Consider the following 20399-nt stretch of genomic DNA (forward strand, 5'->3'; position numbering starts at 1 on the left):
GCTGATCTTCCTCAAATGTCAGACACTGACCTAGAGTGGGTTAATTGCACATGCCAGATTACCAATGAATAAGAATATGCCCTTTACAAAACGCCGTGTATTTATACAACCCCCTGAAATCGAGTATTCCTGTCTCGCCAGTTTCTAAGGCTATCTGTTCTTTGGGTTTCTCGGCCACTTTCCTAATTCTACTGTGAAGTGAAATGCTGTAGTCTATAGGCAAGCGTGGCTGATTAGCATGCAGTAATGATTGTGAGTCGGGCTCCATTGTTTTAACACCTCCCCTCTCCTCCGCGCCAATCTGTCACCGTTCAGCAGGCGAGCGCTGCCTCAAATGCTGCTCACCACAAATGAGATGGATAATTAGTTGCCCCGCACGAATGCCGCACTCTTCTCACCCCTGATTGCTATCACCTTTTTGCTCCTGGCAATTTTGACACCTCGTAATCAGCCTGCTGCTTCAATCCTTATTCCTTTTTTTTTCTCGTTTTTTTCAAGTGAATTTCCCAATGTACCTGCTGCTGAGCAAAACCGCAAAAACAACACGATGGCTTCTATAGAAACACATATATAGCTATAGCGCGGGAAAGCTGTACTATCCAGAGTTACATTTTTCCGAGAGTTATTTCTCGCATTAGTTGATTAACTACTAAAGAAATTCATATAATGCATGCATGAGAAAAACAAGTCTTGGTAAGTGTCAGTATAGCTTTTCCATTCCAAATAATGAGCAATGACAGTATAATTATCTACAAGCAGCTGTCGAAGACTCTAGAGAGAAAAAGCTACAGGCTGTGCATGGCATTACGACTCTTCCACAGTATTAGGACACCCAAATTGTTAAGCTGATGAATTGTTTGACAAAAAGAAAACATTATTTTTCAACAATAACGACGCTTCAACATAGCATGTGTATATTTTTAAATAATAAAACCGGCAATTGACACCCGTTCGTCCAGTTTCACACATCACCTTTAATTCTTTAATAGTATCATAAGCATAATGTTTTTATGTTGCCTAGCCTATTTCGAAATTTAGTAGCCTATTCAAATGTGAAAACCTTTACCGGTACCCTGTGTTATTTAGTTAAAAGCTGTTACATTCAGTATTGCTTAGTAGCCTACACATTTGCTTAAATGTATGTTTAATTTGTTACAGTGCTAGTCTTAAATAAATCACATAATCTGATAGTCTGTATATAAAAGTCAAATATATAACGACAACAAAGACTATCTATCTGAGGTTTCCTCAGCCATTAAGCTCTATTTGTCTGATTTCACAGTTAAAATAAGTCTGTTTTACGTGTCAAGCTTAAGACATGTGTGATCCCCAAGGAATTCATAACTCTGATTGCAATATATCAGATCAGGCTACTGTATTTATTTTCTTTTTTTTTTCATAAAGGTCTATTTGGTCTGTTGGTCTGTTTTATTTTATTCTGCAATGCTTTTTTTTTAAAAAAAATCCGCTGTAGACATCTCTTTAAAAAAAGACTCCTATACCTAACTTTATTTATGTAACATTGTGCTATGTGTGTAACAAACGACGGGTAATTTAATTCGAAGATACATTTTGGATTCGGATAGCCTACCTCCATCAACATCGACCATAATTGTTTCCTATATTGCAGTTATGAAATGTGCATAAGCTTTTTTCACACAAATTAATAAATAAATGCCTACCCAACTGCCTCACGTATCTTCTCTCAGGACAGAGTCCCCGACTACCTGTTCTAACCTTAATTCTGATATTTCGATATTCTGATTTCGTTTCTCTGTCTGCTATAGGCTATCCGATATCTTACAGAGCCCAATGTTTGTTATTTGAAAATTACTACTAATAATAACAAATATAATATTAAAGCAGTTCTATATATATACTGAAGTACTCGGCGTTGACCGGGGAAATTCAATATTTCAATATTTCATGCATGACAAATTGGGGAACGGTAGCCTTATGGTTCCCTATAAATTACCGATCTTGGGTGTCGCGCGATGCCCTCAGACACCTTTCCATTTTTTTAACTTTATTTTTTGGGGGGTTTTGCCATTTTAATTTTTTTTTTTTAATTTGTGTTCTTTTTATTTATTTTTTTGTTTATGTTTTTGTGGTTTTCTTTCATTTGAGACACATGACTACTGTAGTGATCCAGCAATGGGGTTACTAAATAAAGTACCCCGGGGGTCAACATTTTGGATCCAAACATAGAGCAAAGATTTGGACAAGGTGTGCCCACCCTAGGTTTAGGTTCTGTAACGAAATTCTAGTACAGGTTTTATAGGTTATTATTTAAGAAATTAACTAAATAATTTTTATTAGGTATTAAAACAGGTAATGGGGTAATCAAACCCCCTGTTATGTTATTAATAGTAATCAAACTAACTGTTCTTATTTCTAATTCTTTAATTTTAACATGCTTTTTTTCTCATAAAAAGATTATAATTAACTCACTTTTTCTACAAAGAACCATTCATTTTAGACTTTCAACAGGGTTCTATAAAAAAGGGTTAAATATCAATTAAGTAAAGTGTAAACCAAGGAGCAGCGTGTTTTACAGTACAGTATTTAACAAAATAAATCGCTTTAATTCTAAATACTATACAAAATACGAGTTCCTGAGAAAGTTCTAATAATTTCAATATAAAATCTAAATATTCACTGCACAATGTGTTTACAGCTTTCAGTACAGAAACAAGTCTAGAAGTCACTATACCCTGAAGGTTGCATAAAACACAAAGCTGAAATAATAAAATAACCAGTTAGCAATCTTCACACTGGCTCATCGACATAGCACAAGTGTTACATAACCATGTTAGAGGGACTGCAAGGTCTTCTCTGCATGATGCTCTGTTAAAATAAATTATCCTTTTTATAGCACATCATCTTGCAAGTTTGTGAATATTATTCAATTTGTTTGCCATGCTGTTAATAAACATACCCTTTAATCAAATGGCAGCGATGGACAAAATGCTCAAACATGAAATGCACTAAATCATTGCTTCTTATTTTGAACAGTCACACAAAAATATGCAATAAGGCCCGACAGGACGTCCATAGACGTCAAATATAGGGAAGCCTCGGTGTGTTGTGCGACACGACACAAAGTCTGTATATTCAACCGGCTCTTTTGTACAGCGGTATCGTCACTATGCTTTAGTGCCAGAGGGCCCAGGTTTGCACCCGCCCTCTGCCTGTGTGTGGATTGCCTCGCCATGTGTAATGCACCTGCCTGCGGGAACCAGGAACGCTACATATACTGTATATATGTAAAAATGTAGTCCATAACCTTTGTGAGATCTCTAATGGACCAAGAAATATTCAATGTATCTCTCTATATATACAAGAAATTGCAGTTATAAATTATAACATTTTTTTTTTTAACCAGGACATAATACAATTGAGATGTTTTACCATTTAATTGTCCTTGGGAGACTAAGGGAAATTACACACATGCTTACAGTACATAGACAAAACAAAATACAGTATGCCTGAATTTATAAATTACACACTTGCTGATCTCAAGTCAAATGCTAATATGTGGTTTTAAACAATCTAATACATATACACATTGTATATTTGTAAATGAAAGTAACTTTATCTGCCTCCTCACACCAAGAGAAACTATTTAATGTAATACAATGTAATGCTTTACCGTTTTATGTAACTTCATGAACAGATCATTTCTGTATAATACAAAGCAGTGATAACTCCATTCACTTTTAAGCAGGCAGAATTAAGAAGTAATATACAGCTTAAAGCAACAATGGTTTTATACAGATCACTCTGAAGTATGCTAGTCATACAATGCTGGATTCATTAAAGCATAGCTTTATTACACAGCATTCCTTTTAAAGAAAAATATAAAATAGTTTTTTTTTAAAGCAAAAATTGCCTAAAGGGTTGATTCAATCAAAGAATATAGCACATGCATTTTCTATAGTGGCATTTAATCTAACTTTTGAGAGGTGTGGTATATAATTAAAATGAAGGGCTTATAGTTACAGCATATTTTTTGATACTTTCACAAATGCAGTGGAGTGCTGGTTTGATTGAATGGGAGCGTAAAACCCCATAGTCACAATTAGACCAAAACATCAACATCCAACTTAGAGATATTTTGCTTTAAAGCAACCTAAATGATACTTAACAGTTTAAAATTTTAAGAAAACGCTATTAAATACAGACATAAAACAAAAACAACTTTTACAGCTTAACTGCATAAAGTGTAATTTTGCTGTAGCTCCAAAAAAATAAAAAAACAACAGCAAAAACCGATATCCCAGCATGAAAATGTTTACATATTAGAACCCATTGCTAGCTGGATCTTTAAAGTGTGAATTAAGATGCCTAAGAAATTCATCCCGGTTGGATGCGATTCCTGCTGGGAGCATGGCTTGGCAGAACTCACATCTACTGGGGTTTGCATTTTGCTCAGGATCAGCACAGTCTTCACTGTTGTGCGGGCTCCAGAAGGGCTACATAAAAAGAAAAGAAAAAACACAGGTTTAAATTGTATAATATAGATACATTATTTTTATTTCAGGCTTTTTATCAATTGATAAAATTGATTTTTATGCCTGGCTCATTTGATCAATGGAAGGTTTTGCAGTATGACTATAACATAAGGTTTATATCTTCGTAATTAACCAGTGGATGTTGAAAACAGAACCTGCAGTTCATATGTACACATACATACAAACATGATCATTTGTATTTAATCTGTATTTCTCTCTCTCTCTCTCTCTCTCTCTCTCTCTCTCTCTCTCTCTCTCTCTCTATATATATATATATATATATATATATACAGTACTGTGCAAAAGTTTTAGGCAGGTGTGAAAAAATGCTGTAAAGTAAGAATGCTTTCAAAAATAGACATGTTAATAGTTTATATTTATCAATTAACAAAATGCAAAGTGAGTGAACAGAAGAAAAATCTACATCAAATCAATATTTGGTGTGACCACCCTTTGCCTTCAAAACAGCATCAATTCTTCTAGGTACACTTGCACAGTTTTTGAAGGAACTCGGTAGGTAGGTTGGCCCAAACATCTTGGAGAACTAACTACAGTTCTTCTGTGGATTTAGGCAGCCTCAGTTGCTTCTCTCTCTTCATGTAATCCCAGACAGACTCGATGATGTTGAGATCAGGGCTCTGTGGGGGCCATACCATCACTTCCAGGACTCCTTGTTCTTCTTTACGCTGAAGATAGTTTTTAATGACTTTCGCTGTATGTTTGGGGTCGTTGTCATGCTGCAGAATAAATTTGGGGCCAATCAGATGCCTCCCTGATGGTATTGCATGATGGATAAGTATCTGCCTGTACTTCTCAGCATTGAGGAGACCATTAATTCTGACCAAATCCCCAACTCCATTTGCAGAAATGCAGCCCCAAACTTGCAAGGAACCTCCACCATGCTTCACTGTTGCCTGCAGACACTCATTCGTGTACCGCTGTCCAGCCCTTTGGCAAACAAACTGCCTTCTGCTACAGCCAAATATTTCAAATTTTGACTCATCAGTCCAGAGCACCTGCTGCCATTTTTCTGCACCCCAATTCCTGTGTTTTCGTACATAGTTGAGTCGCTTGGCCTTGTTTCCATGTCGGAGGTATGGCTTTTTGGCCGCAAGTCTTCCATGAAGGCCACTTCTGACCAGACTTCTCCGGACAGTAGATGGGTGTGCCAGGGTCCCACTGTTTTCTGCCATTTCTGAGCTGATGGCACTGCTGGACATCTTCTGATTGCGAAGGGAAGTAAGCATGATGTGTCTTTCATCTGCTGCAGTAAGTTTCCTTGGCCGACCACTGCGTCTACGGTGCTCAATGTTGCCCGTTTCTTTGTGCTTCTTCAAAAGAGCCTGGACAGCACATCTGGAAACCCCTGTCTGCCTTGAAATTTCTGCCTGGGAGAGACCTTGCTGATGCAGTATAACTACCTTGTGTCTTATTGCTGTGCTCAGTCTTGCCATGGTGTATGACTTTTGACAGTAAACTGTCTTCAGCAACCTCACCTTGTTAGCTGAGTTTGGCTGTTCCTCACCCAGTTTTATTCCTCCTACACAGCTGTTTCTGTTTCAGTTAATGATTGTGTTTCAACCTACATATTGAATTGATGATCATTAGCACCTGTTTGGTATAATTGTTTAATCATACACCTGACTATATGCCTACAAAATCCCTGACTTTGCGCAAGTGTAACTAGGAGAATTGATGCTGTTTTGAAGGGTGGTCACACCAAATATGGATTTGATTTAGATTTTTCTTCTGTTCACTCACTTTGCATTTAGTTAATTGATAAATATAATCTATTAACATGCCTATTTTTGAAAGCATTCTTACTTTACAGCATTTTTTCACACCTGCCTAAAACTTTTGCACAGTACTGTATATATATATATATATATATATATATATATATATATTTTAAATCCTACAGATAAATCCAATACAATCATGTGAATATGTGTGAATATGTACATATGAACTGCAGGTTCTGTTGTTTTTTTTTAAAAAAAAAACACTACACCATGTTTTATTGCCTTATATTACAACATAACAAACACCATTCTTGCACCTCAGTACAGACAGGGCCCCTATTCCCAAAGATTATTTTTCTTTTTTAGAAACAATCAGCACAGACAATGTATTAAAATACAAATAACTTTTTTAAGGTCAACTACTGAAAATGTTATAAAGCACACAATATTTTTTGTTCTTCATATTTTTATTTCAAACTTTCTTTTTTTTTTAAGAGATCATTTTTAGAAATTCAAATACTTTAAAAATGCACACAGACAACTATTGGATGTACTTTATTATTATTATTTTTTTATGAGAATCAAAGGACTTTGAATTAACTGCATTTTATGAAACAACTGCTATCTAGCCCTTATGTTGACACCTCATATGAACATTGACCAACTGTAAACTAACCAAATTTCAAATCATGAACAAGGAAGCACTGTAATTTACTACATGCAATTGTTTTTGGGCACTACATAAAATATTACTGTACCAGCAGGCTGAATACACTAAATTTGTTAGCTACAGTACTGTATGTCTCTGACACCTTTGTCTACAGCATTGCATGGCCAATGTTTAAAACATTGTTAGACTATGCTGGAATCCAGCTGTCATTGGAAGCAGATAGTGATGTGTTGCATTACACCTCGAGAGCTGATCATTGTGGCTTTCTTTTTACAGCGCTACCAACTCAGTGTTGCAAAAAAAAACAACAAATGAAGCACATTTCATCCCTTACTGCCTGCTTTAAACTGGCCCATGTTTTAGAGAACTCTTAAATATAGACACTGTTTAAAATCCCTACATAGTCCACCTTAGGGGGAAGATGTTTCCATTTTTATGCCTGTAATACATTTAACTCTCTGTTTTTTATTTCTTTACTTAACCCAACTAATGCATTCTTCTGGTTGTTTAATTTGTATCACCTCAACAGAGCTCTCAGAATCAACTACATGTATGCATGTCAAGTTACAGTCAAGAGTCATAATGGAAGCAATGTCCTTCTTTTTCACAAACTCATTAAATTCAACCGAAAACACAGATTATTCATAATTAATACATTACAGAAACAATTCTACATTTTCCAGCCGTACATTTATTCCTCCATTTTTTGTAGTTTTTTGTTTGTTTCTTTTAAGCACTTTCCTGCTTTATGATATTTCTGATATTCTGATTTAATCATTTTCGTTATAACCAAATGTTATAACGAAAATGACCAAACCAGCTAAAACCAGTGCTGATGTGGAATTCTCAATGTCATAAAAATAATTTAAAAAATAAATAAATAAATAAATAAAAACATGGATCACTATTAGAAAAACAAAATCTATTTGAAATCTAAAAAAATACTGTTATTGAAGTATCCTTCCTTATAAACCAACAGTACTTGAATTCCATTACTGAAATAGTTCCCTTGCATTCTTCATGAGCTTGTTTACATGTAATTTATATATAGCATATACATTTGTCACTGCATAACAACGACTGCTTTTGATGTGACCCATTATCTTTTCATAAGAGATGAGTCTTCAACACATTATTATCTGAAAAAAATGTCAATTATCTAAGCCTCTGCCCCATGCTGTGTGACAGCTCAACACCAATTCTTTTTTTTAAATGATTTTTTAAGCAGTGTACTTTGCTGTAAAATTGTAATCACATACCAGCTGTTTCATTTATTTTAATGCAATTGGCTTGGTACAAAGCAGGTTGCCAGCTACTGAAAAACAGACACAGAACTAGTAAAAGAACAATCAAGAGAGAGAATAGAGAAGAAAGGAACAAGTAACAAGTAATATAATATAATGTGTGTTTCACAGCTCCACAGGACTTCAACTAGTTATACAAAAAAAAAAAAACTATGTAATTTAGTTCACTCTTACCACTGCAGCTGTGATAATATGATAGTTATGCAAGACTATGTAAATAAAAGGCACAACTGTTTATGATCCCCTATGCTTTAATTACCTACTTGTATCTTCAGTTTTTTTAAAATAGGTCTCAAACATATTACTCCAAAATGCATTATCTTACTTGCACATAAATGTATATTGTTATTTATTTATTAAAAAGAGACTCTAAACTACTGTACTCCCAGTTGTATGTCTATTTATTTGTGGACTACTTAAAACAAAAATTATCAAGTACATTTTTAAAAAGTATTATTTAGTAATATTTTTCAAAGCTTTTTAAAATGTGGAAACTGATTACAAATTATACTAAACCACACTCCACACTCGGCCATGACTCAGCCTGGAAGTAGACTTGTCCACAGGCTATAGTTCTCAGAACTTGAGAGGCAACACAAGGCAACTCAGAGGACCTTTTACTGTTAAATTCTCAATCAACTTGTGAGTGACGGTTGCAAGACATTTTATGTACACGGTCCAAGCAACAAAATCTAAACATTCCTGATTTGAGAAACATGAAAATTAGGCCTGAGTAACTTTGAAAGAAACTATTACAATATTCTACCACTGATCATCACAAGACGGGTGCCTTTTTTGTTATGGTTGATAATCAACATAAACGTAATGATACAAAATGTTTCAAAGCAAAACATTAAATCTAAAGCTAGGTTCCCGGTGGTACAGTAAATTGATTGCGCCAGCCCCATATATGAATTCATGATAAATGCTTTAAAGGCATTCTGCACTGTAATTAAAGATACTGCTGATTTAGGAAAGTTCTCTGGACAAAGCAAAGCCGAAGCATGCCTGCATTGGCGCTTGTATTCAGCCTTGGTCCTAACCTTCCAGTAATGCTAACCAAAGGGCATACCTTTAACGTGAATAACACAAGCCAGTGGAGTACCATCATGTCATTCTCAATTGTTCAATTTTCTCTATAATGATGGCAGGCAATGTACAAGAATTTCAATGGCAGAAACGTTTCTTGTAATAGAAAACAAAGAATCATTCATCATTCAATCATTCAAAAAAAAGCCATGTTAATAAAAGGTGATGAAAATCACATTGCTGCCTGAATTTTAATTTCAGCTAATTATGTGACAATTTCAACAGCTTACCTGTTGTGGTCCTCGTACAACCTCAGGTGGAAAAGTATCTAAAGTAGTAGAAGAAGCAGGAGGCTTTGCCATGTTCGAGGGGTTAATATCTGAACCAGGAGCCAGTGGTTCCCAGTCAATTCTTCTACAGTTGGGAGCATGTTCAGGCTGGGTAACTTCATCGCTGTCCTTTGTAAAAGCTGTGAAAGTTCTTCCAGTTGCAAGAGCTACTGGTTTTTCTGGTGCACTATTTAAAAAGTCATATTCCGTGTCTGTAGGTGGAAACTTCACACTAAGATTAGAAATGGACTCCAAGCAATCTTCATCTTCTGGGCTAACTCCTCGAGATGTTATAGAAGCAGAGCTTATTTCTTTAATGGCGTTAGTCTTTTTTGTTGGTTTGAGGGGCCCTTGTTCAACTGTGACATCAGTGCATTGTATAGGCATGGAAAACTGACCTTCTGAAGAATAAAAAGGTAGTTTGTTAGTTTACAGTTATGAAAAACTTAATCATATAATCATATATGACAAGTTAAATGCAGAAATGATGAAATATTAAAATACAACAAGGTTGCATAAATCCCACTTTCTAGCTTACAATTTTAACAATAATTCACATTTTGTCTGAAATTTTAATTCTTTTAAAATTAGATTTTATGGAATAATAACAATTCAACTGCATTGTTACCATTTGCTGCCTCGTTTTTTATCCTCAACTTATTCAGGTGATCCTTCTGTTTTCTTGTTGTATTCCGAATGATCTGTAATGTACCACGGATCTCATTGAAAGCCTCAACGACTTCTTTCCTGGAAAATTTTGGATTAATAAGAAAAATAATTAAAAATGCATTTTTATTTTTTTAGACTCCTAAAATGTTTGTTTGTCTCAGATGGTGGGAACACATTGAATAAGTTATCATACCTTTCATCAATAGCTATTCCAGATCCTGGATAAGGAACACTTTTCCTCGGTGCTGATTCAGCAATATTCATATGTGCCTTTAACATGGAGAAAATGTATATATTTTAAAAAGACACTCAAAGGCTTCTTAACAATGTAACATTTTAAATTGTTATCTATCTACTTATCTTGTGAATTTGTGCATACTCTGTGCTTCTCATTAAGATTATGTATACTGGAAATAATTTTCCACCAATAACATAATAACAGGTTTTACATAATGCAGGCCTGATCCTTATACATTGTGAAGAAATAACTGCACAAAACTTATTGCACCATTTTATGTGGTGTTAGTAGCAATTAACATGTCTATATTTTAACAGACTTGTAAATTACTATGTTACTATGGTTTTATGCATTTAAACCACCCATTAGCTTACAGTGCTTAAAACCTCGGAACGCTTTCTTAACAAAATCATAAACCATGATATTGTCATCTTTTCCATCTTAAAAAAAAATATATAAAAAATCAATCTAAAAGCAGATGGTAAAGTGTGAGACCTTGAACTCCATGTTAACTCTCAACAATTAGAGTTATGCATATATCAGACACATTTGTGGTTTGCAGAAAGAACATGTACTGTAGCATGTATTGAACATTTGTACAGACGGCTGAAAAGATACTAATCTGACAATATGTATACCACTCTCTGAGAGGTATTTTATGGAGCTAAACAGCAAATTTATAAAGATCTGCCACTGTTTAGATCTTTAAAATGTACCCTAGTGTCATTCATTTTTGTTTTTACCAGTCAGGTTCCACAGAGGATGACCACCAACATGACTATGGGATATCCCTGCCCATTTGGTAGGTATTACTGAGCTCTTTATACCAGAGCTGCCGATAGGCCCCTTCCTGGGACGACACACTCGGTCCCACCCACCGAGGGATTAAAACCGTTGAAACCGTGAGGGCGACTGATGCGACCTCGTGGTTGGTGATCATCTTCTCTTTCAGGGATCCAGGGTTACGGTAGGTAACCTAATGTTCCCTTTTAATTCAAAGACGACCACCAACATGACTATGGGATAGTATACCACAGCCATTGCAAGGGAGAAGGAACGGCAGCATATGAGGGACGCATCAGCACTGCATAACTCAGAGGTTAGCGGTGTGTGCTTGCACCCTCAAGTACCCTTGTGCATAATGAAGGCAGGGCAGGGTCTACCACATTAAGGCGGCAGAACCTGGAGAAAGTATGTGGCGTAGCCCAACTAGCCGCATTACAAATATCGGACATTGAGGCCCCTCTGAAGAGGGCCCAAGATGTGGCTAACCCTCTAGTGGAGTGTGGCAGGTGGGGGCAAGCCGGCACCATCATACACAGCTGAGACCGTGTCCGCAATCCAATGCGACAGACAAGGAGCTGGTCAGACTGACGCAGACGCAGCGTTCTTGTCCTATCCAAGTAGTATCTCAATGCCCGCACTGGGCAGAGGAAAGTCAATCTCTCATCCTCCGTTAAAGAAAACGGGGGTGGATGGAAGGACTCCAGTTCCACAGACTGATTAATGTGGAAGGCTGTGATCACCTTGGGGAGAAAGCAGGGTTGGTGCGCAGTGACACCCTGCTGCCATTGTCCCAAATACGCATGCAGGAGCTGTGCACCGACAGCGCCTGCAGTCCACTGACCTGCTTTGCGGAGGTGAAGGCTGTCTTCATGGACAGGTACTTCAACTCTATGGAGCATATGGGCTCGAACTGGGCCTTCGTGAGAGCCTCCAATACAATATCAAGGAGAACTGACACCTCCTCTAACCGGACCTTTTCGAGAAAGGCCGGCAGCAGTGGTATAGGCGGGAAAGTGTACAAAAATGCTTTGGGCCATTCGTGCGCTAGGGCATTGACGCCGAGTGGACCGCCTAAGCGGTCCAGGGAGTACCACAGGGGGCAGTGTGTCGTCTCTGCCGAGGCGAAGAGATCGACCTGTGCCCTCCCGAATTTTTCCCAAATGTGCTCCACTAGCTGAGGGTGGAGTCGCCACTCTGACGGAAGGGGACCCTTCCCTGAGAGGAGGTCCACTGCCCAGTTCACTGCTCTGGGAATGTGCGTCGCCCGCAGGGACAGTAAGTTCCTCTGAGCCCACATCAAAAGCCTGAAGGCAATGCGATGCAACCCGGGGGACCACAGGCCACTCTGGTGGTTGACATACGCCACTGTCTATCTGGACCAACACATGTGTACGTCTTAGCACTGGGAGGAAATGGCAGAGAGCAAAGGAGACCGCCTGCAGCTCCAGCATGTTTATATGCAGGGACGTCCTGCGGTCTGACCAGGATCCGCGGACTCCTCTGCTTCCCAGACAGCCCCCCAACCCAAGCTGGAGGCATCTGTCGTCACCACTTGGCGGTTGAAAACCACTCCCACATGTACACTCTCCCGCAGGTGAGAAGTCGTCCTCCACCAGCGTAGGGCTGCCGAGCACATGAGACACCGTCAGCCATGGGGACAGTACACTGTCCATATAGGCCGTCAGTACACTCGCCGTGTTTGCCAGGCGAGTTACCTGTGCCTCCACTGCAACGGTACCTGTTTCGACAAAAGCTCCAGGACCTGAGTCATCTGGGCTTTCAGGTCCATAATGTCCCTAGCCTGCTTCGAACACTTTACCCTTCTCGTCTGCGGGGATGGGGAGCAACTATGGGGGGCCTGCGCGTCGGGGATGTCCAGCAGGGGGTCCTGGGACAGTTCATGGAGGAGGGGCTCTGGGGCTCCGAGAGCCACCGACAGTCCGGCCACAGAGGATGCGGAACTCGCCCTTGTGGCCCTCTCCAACCTGTTCTCCCTTAACCGGGGCTGAAAAGCCACACAGATACTGCAGGCCACCTCTCTCTTGAGAGCCAAGGTGGCATGTTGGACGCCCAAGCACCGCGCACAGAGGGTATGCTTATCCTCATGCAGGATCTTTGCTTGCAGGCCATACATGGGTGGAACCCCGACTTGACCGACATCAGTTTGGTGCTCTGCATCGGCTGTACACCGAACACCGCTTGCACTGGATGCAACGTGCGCTCAAGTACTGATTATATTGTGTGCCGCCGTGCGTTCATGCACTAGCGCTGTAGTGGAGGGCACCGAACACCATGTGCACCGAGCACTGTGAGCACTACGTGCACCGTGTACCGTGCGTTCATGCACTAGCGCTGTAGCAATCAGCACCGAGCACCGTGTGCACCGTGCATACTGAGCACCGTGCGCACCGAGTACCATGGGCACTGCATGCACCACGTAAAGTGCGGCACCGTGTATACACCGTTGGTGTGTGTGTGTGTGTATACTATATTTTCAGCCATCTGTACAAATGTTCAATACATGCTACATGTTCTTTCTGCAAACCACAAATGTGTCTGATATATGTGTAAGTGACCCCCATAGCTATTTATATTTAGATTTGTCTTTTTATGAATTTGATACCAAGGTTAAATGAAGGATTGAGGATTCAAATACCTCTGCCCAGAAACGCTTAATTTGTGTTACTTAATTATCACCTTTCAAATAAAATCTTTACATACTGAAACCAATTAATACAATGTGAGAAATGGTAATTGAATTTTAGGAACTTTAAAAGCAACCTGTTAATAAAAGTTTCAACTTACTCACTACAAATAAATTATGCTAGCTCAGTTAAATCAAATGAAATAATACAGCTGTGTCTTACAGCAGAAATATTTTACTTTTTAAATAAATTAGTCCCTCCAAAAGTACTAGTATACAGAAATGCAAAAATGATCAGTATGTATTATGTTGTTATCTGCAACTGTAGATTAAATTATATAACTGCCTCCGGTATCTCTGTATGCATTCCGTCTCCACTCTCCACAGCCATGAGTATAGCAGTCCATTCTCAAAACTTTAAATTTGAAGTAAAACATATACAGTATTTTATATGTGGCTGAAATCTAAAAACTGCTTATTTAACCATGAAAATCATCTGTGATACTGTAGTTTAGGAATCTGTTGTACAGCAAGTAGTTATAATCTATAAACACGTTATTAATTTTGCCATTTACAGTTGAACATTCTGAACAGAAATAATACTGAATTCTAAAAAAAATCATTACTATCATCTTGCAATAGCATGTTATAGAAATGTTATATTTTAGATTATTATAGATAACATATTTATTTTTATAACCACTTACAACAGATCCCTAAATTAAAGTAAAATCATAGTATGAAATGAGTGGAAATGCATGTTTTTTTTTTTTTTTTATTCATTTGACTAAAAAAAAAAAAGATTTATCCTACAGCGCCATCTATTGAACACATGTATTATTACCACTATTGCTGTATTATGGTAAAAAAAAAGGAAAAACATAAAAAAAAAACATTTTAATTTGTGGGATCCAAGGTCACCTAAAACAATCTGATGGCTGTTGCGCCTGAATCCCTTTAACTAATTTCCAAAGTGCCTCAATTGTGTATCTCGTATTGTAACTAATTGCTTTTGCTTATTCTTTTTTTTTTGAACACTACTGTTCCATGAAATAAACAAACAACATTGCGCATTGGTTTTAGAGAGAAATGTAGACCAGCTAAACAAAGCCTACAAGCAAACCATTGTCAAGCATGAACTGCATTTTAAAGCTACAGTATTATAATTCTATCATAAAATATCAAAGGTGTGTTCATCAGTAGATGTACAAACTTTTTTTTTAGTCATTTTCAGTTGTATATATATATACACACACACATATATATATATATATATATATATATATATATATATATATATATATATATATATGTTTTTTTTGCAGACCAATAAATAAATAAAATAGATTACCATTGCCAGGTTCTCCCTGAGTTGACCATGAGGTAATAAGGACTGGGATTCATTTTTTCTGTGCGTCTGCAGGACAGTCTCCTTGCCTTCAAGAATATTCTCTGAGCCTTTCACATTGCCTGAAAAAAACATGTAAGCTGTATAATAACTCTATAATGTTCTATTAACTTTTGAATATTTGAACACCTTCACAAAACTGAATATATTTTTATATTAATTCTAAATAACTGGATATTCATGACTTGCCAAACTCTATAGTTCTATTAAACTAAATAAAGCCAAACAAAATATTAACTGTTTCATATTGTATATCATAATATTTGTTTGTTGTCCTATGTAAAAATAGCAACATAAGGACTGGATTAACTAGTCATCAGACCTATTATTTTGTGGTTATGAATGCCTAAATTATGCCTAAGCTGAAAGGGACACATGAGCCATTTAAATCTTTTCAACAAATCCCCTCTCAGTAATCATTTTAGTTTAATTACCAACCAATAAAGCAGCGACACCTTTTCAATTACCTCTGGAGGAACTTCCTGCAGAACTCTGTTGGGCTCTAAGTTCTGCAATGAGTTTGCTTTGCTCCTCTATTTGCAGCTTCAGCTCATTGATATGGTGTTCATAAGCTTCCGTCTGTAGATAGTAAGTGTTTGCATATAAATGGACTGTAGACAGCATTCAAGGGGATAAGGGATACTGTAGAGCCACCAAACCTTTTGTACTACTCCATGATTTAGGAAGAGCAGAGCAGGGACTTGGTGGGAGGGCCGAAAGGGGCAACATGGCAAAGTGGCAGACCCTTTAATTCATATACTCATCTACATATACATGTTCAACAACATGTTCTGATCAGACGTGATCTTACTCAGTTAAAATGTTGTTGCAGATCAGAGATTTTAAATACACATCCTGTCAAAAATGAAATATTTTAAATAGACTGTACTGTTTAATTTTTTTTACTGTACAATTATATGCTATAAAAAAAAAACTTTTAAAACAAAAACACATACCTTTTGTAGAAGTTCCTTCTTAGCACTTTCTTTTTCAATGCACGCTTGACGATAGGCTTCATACGCTTTGTTGAGCTGGTCCCCCATTTTTCTCTCCATAATTCACTCTTTAGTACCATCACTAACACTTCCACCTAGAGACCTAGCACAACATGAAATAATAGTTAGCAGTGTTTTTATTAAAAGTTCAAACATTTTGAGGACTTTTAAATGCTGCAGAACGTAAACAGAAACAAAATACCCCAAAGAGGGCTCTTGATAGACATGAATTTGCTCGGTTTCTCACAAGTAAAATACAGAGTTGGAAACTGACTAAATGTTTGAAATATACTTGGAAATGAATTGCAGGAACGAGTGTTGAAAAAACCCCAAGCCTGTTATGGATTTTGATTCTAAAAAAAAGCTTTCAGAAGAGAGTGGAGTGGCAGTGCTGTCAATGTGTTATTACTCAGTAAGACCCTTGATGGTATTCCTCATCTTTCAGTTTGAGTACCAAAAAAGTATTGTCATTGGTTGACAATGCTTTTTACTGCATTAAATTAAACACGTTGCTACACTGTTTTGTTTTCTGTAATATACAGTAATACATTGTCATTAAAAAAACTAAAAACACTAAAACTGACATTTTCACAATAAGAAAGCTATACAGCTCTATGATAATACATGTAATTAATACAGTGATGACAGACTGTACTAAATGTATAGCTCTAATAAAGGAAGAACAACAGGCAAAACTATAAAATCTGACATTTTCACTAATTTGAAGGGACATATGGTCTTGCCTGTCCATTGAAGAGGCTATAACAAAGCTGACGTATTCAGTAGCACCTGGAGTACACATACAATCCAGTCATTTTCTTTAAAAGATCATTCATCAGAAGGAAGCGTGCTTTTGTCTGTGATCTTCTAATCCTATGTTCTGTATAACCTGGGAAATGTGTACAATTGTTGCCATTCAGCTTCCACTTGTGATTAAATAGATTGGAATTTAAGGGATACTGATAAGATCTAGTAAGATCTAACATCTTATACAGGGTTAAACTGCTTCCAGTTTTAGCACAATCGGCCTTAAAAAAAAACCAGAATGTACAAAAAAAAAATACATTCATTTAAAATCGCAGACACAAGTAGGTTTTACTTGTTAACCAGAGCTGTGTTAATACTAAGTATAATTTTAATAATATCCTGTACATTTTCCTGTGTATAGTTAATACATCCCAATTACTAAGTTTGTACAGTCTCTATAAAGAGTTGTTAGCATTTTATTTTTTCACATTGTCAGCTTACAATTTTACAGCAGTTATGTTGTTCTGCAGTATATTTCATTAATTGCAATGACATAATAATATATATTAGCGACACTTTCTGTAGTGTTCTTTGCAATAAGTCTGCTGTACTTACGTCTCATGGAAAGTTTTAGGATTTACGATCTTGTCCTTTTATTTCTTTAAACCACACCTAACCAAAATACATCTGGTTAAAATGAAAGAAGAGAAAAGACTGCATCATTTTGTTTTCTAAACAGAAATACAGAATGGGTACTATTATTTTTTTAAATAAACAAATAAACATCATAAAATTAACAAGAATTTACTGTTTTGTTTTCCTTTCAAAAAAGGAGGAAAGCCTTTTAGACTAATATTTTTCTTTTAATAACGTTTGCATTGAAATATTCGGGAAATAATACAATTTAAATATGATCATTCAAATTCAAGATAATATTGCAAAGTTTTAGTAAGTGGGGGGAAAAAAAAACCGAGTATATTTATTACATTTTGAAGAAATATTGATTGCAGGTTATTTTATAAATTATTTCATTGTTCATATTGGTTGTATGAACTGAGAAAAAAAAGTACAAACCTTTACCAAGATTAGGCATTTATACACTCATATTTTTCAATTCTAAATACATACAATGTATGAGCATGTATTTAAAAATATATAAATCCATAGCGTACCGTACACAGCGGATTCAAGTACAGTAGGCCTGCTATAAAAAAGGTACTGTACATTATTTCAAGACAACGCGATAAAGTGCACGTTAACGACTATTGTTAAGAGCATTCATGTTTTTTTTTTTAATTACAGAAAAGGAGAACAACTACACACTACAGTAAATAGTATTAATTAGTTTCAGTTTGTTACGAGGCTGACGCAATTTTATTAATTTAAAGCAACTGCAAAGAAGGTAACGTTTCAATACTTACGAACTTTATCCTTTGGGGTCCCTTACACCGCAAACCCCCCTAAAAGACGCACACCGTACAGTGTCTGACCCTAAATATCTAAATATCTTTTTATTATTTTAACGTTATACACAGTCGAAAAAGAGGAAACCGTACACTTCGCTCACTATGTACTAACATTAACAATGTTGTAATAATATGTACTGGGAACTTCCCACGGGGAATCCCCAAGCCAAAGACTTCCGCTTTGCAGAAATAGCCAATCAACCTGCGCGTGGTTGATGCGATGAAATAGGTCGTACGAGCTTCTGGAGAAATGTGTTGTGCTTCAAAGTGGAGAGGTAGAATACTCTTTTTATTAGTCTCATAATCTCAAAATCCACATCTCTTCAATACAAAATGTCAGGGTCAGTTTACACGTGTATACTTTGCTGGAGAAGAAACAGGCGGCACCTGTTTAACAACTTATATCACTAACATACTGTACACCCCCGTGCCGCGCCATTGTTGCACATTCTAAAGTAGAGCTATCAGAATCATGACATGCATCAACAGTTTGTATTGAAGAAGTATTAGCAATGAACTGATTAATCACATTTGATAAGCAATCTAAGTGTGACGTTTATGTGGATCGATGAACACACACAGCACGCTATCCCCAGAATAGTATAATCTTGTGGCAATGGTGCATCAGTCAAGTTCCAACTTGGGCAATGTTAGGACATTGTTGGGAGTTAAAGATTAGTCACCTCTGGGGATGGGTGAGGATTTACTTCAGCATTTGTGTCACTCAGTGGGTGTATATTCATTTTTGTGACAGTAATTTGTAATCCCCACTATTTTCTAGGGTGTGTGTGGGAGTGGGTACTTTCATGATTTCATTCTTTTAAAAAAAAACTAGCTCTTTTTTTTTTTTTTACAGTTTTTGCAAAACCTGCTTTTCAAAACAGGACAGATGGATTATCTTTCGGTTTCTCCACCCACATTTGTTTATGTCCTCATTTACAGTAATTTGGTTAGTGACATTTACAGTGAGCTACCAAGGTTATATTTGCAGTAATTTTTTTTTTTTAAAAAGCTCCACCTAGCTATCATTCATGTATATTATGTAGATTGACACTCATAAGAAAGCAAATCGTTTCATCCATTCAGTTTGATTTTTGAACCAAGTAATAAAATATCATGCAGTTTCTTTGAAGACAAAAAAAAATAATTTTGTGAATATATTCTTGACAGTGCGATGTGAGGCAAAAGATATGCTTCACATATTTATTTTTATGCTATGTATTAAAATTGAAAGAATAGTTACAATTATTTTAATGTGATTTAATTACAATTAAGTTTAATTACAATTATTTTAATGTGAATGAAGGGTGTTGGTTTGAAAAGGTCAATAACTTCAATCAAAAAAATTATGGTTGAAAACTGCCATAGCTCATCTAATACAGATAGCTCCTGACTTATGAAAGATCACACATATTGCGCTCAATAACACTGCAAGAAGAAAAAAGCTAAAGGTGCCTCAACTAGCTATTAATTTAATTGTCCTTGTTGGGGTATGAATACTTTTGAATTAGCAATTTTGGAGCTTTTGCAAATAAATTGCTGAAATAAATAGTTGTAGAAATCTATTTTTTGTAACTTTTTTCCTAATCCACAAAAGCAAAACTTTTGCTACAAAATAATTTTTCCTATAATTATTTGTTTTTGAGAAATTTCTAGAAATTATACATTTCCATTGGGGTATGTACATACATAGCATACTATCATACTATCACACCCTTAGTTACAGACTGACAGACATGTGTTTTAGGCTATCCAATATTAACATGGCTCAAAGGTGAAAGAGTAGAGGGAGGATGCCAAGGGAGTGTAATGAACTCCCATCGCTCAACAGCCACCCTCTGCTCTGAGCTGGTGGATC

The 20399-nt window shown here is 36.6% G+C and overlaps 1 protein-coding gene across 4 annotated transcripts; it reads right to left on the minus strand.

Annotated features, from left to right (window-relative positions):
- Window positions 1-3401: 3401 nt before the first annotated feature.
- tank (TRAF family member-associated NFKB activator) lies at window positions 3402-18711 on the minus strand. 4 transcript variants are annotated; one of them, XM_034005560.3, is made up of 10 exons: window positions 18497-18710; window positions 17691-17762; window positions 16290-16431; window positions 15801-15912; window positions 15277-15395; window positions 10451-10527; window positions 10217-10335; window positions 9550-9989; window positions 8186-8238; window positions 4378-4475 (listed from the first exon to the last, which is right to left on the minus strand). In XM_034005560.3, exons 3-9 carry the CDS (start codon window positions 16386-16388, stop codon window positions 8203-8205), a joined length of 1002 nt encoding a protein of 333 aa, XP_033861451.1. In that variant the 5' UTR covers window positions 16389-16431; window positions 17691-17762; window positions 18497-18710; the 3' UTR covers window positions 4378-4475; window positions 8186-8202. The 4 variants fall into 4 exon arrangements, with proteins under 4 accessions (XP_033861440.1, XP_058888298.1, XP_033861433.1 ...); XM_034005549.3 differs by lacking the exon at window positions 8186-8238 and having other exon boundaries at window positions 3402-4475; window positions 9550-9986; window positions 18497-18711; XM_059032315.1 differs by lacking the exon at window positions 8186-8238 and having other exon boundaries at window positions 3402-4475; window positions 17691-17747; window positions 18497-18708.
- Between the last annotated feature and the right edge of the window lie 1688 nt (window positions 18712-20399).

Source organism: Acipenser ruthenus, chromosome 10 (assembly GCF_902713425.1).
Source record: "Acipenser ruthenus chromosome 10, fAciRut3.2 maternal haplotype, whole genome shotgun sequence".
NCBI classification, from domain to species: Eukaryota; Metazoa; Chordata; class Actinopteri; order Acipenseriformes; family Acipenseridae; genus Acipenser; species Acipenser ruthenus.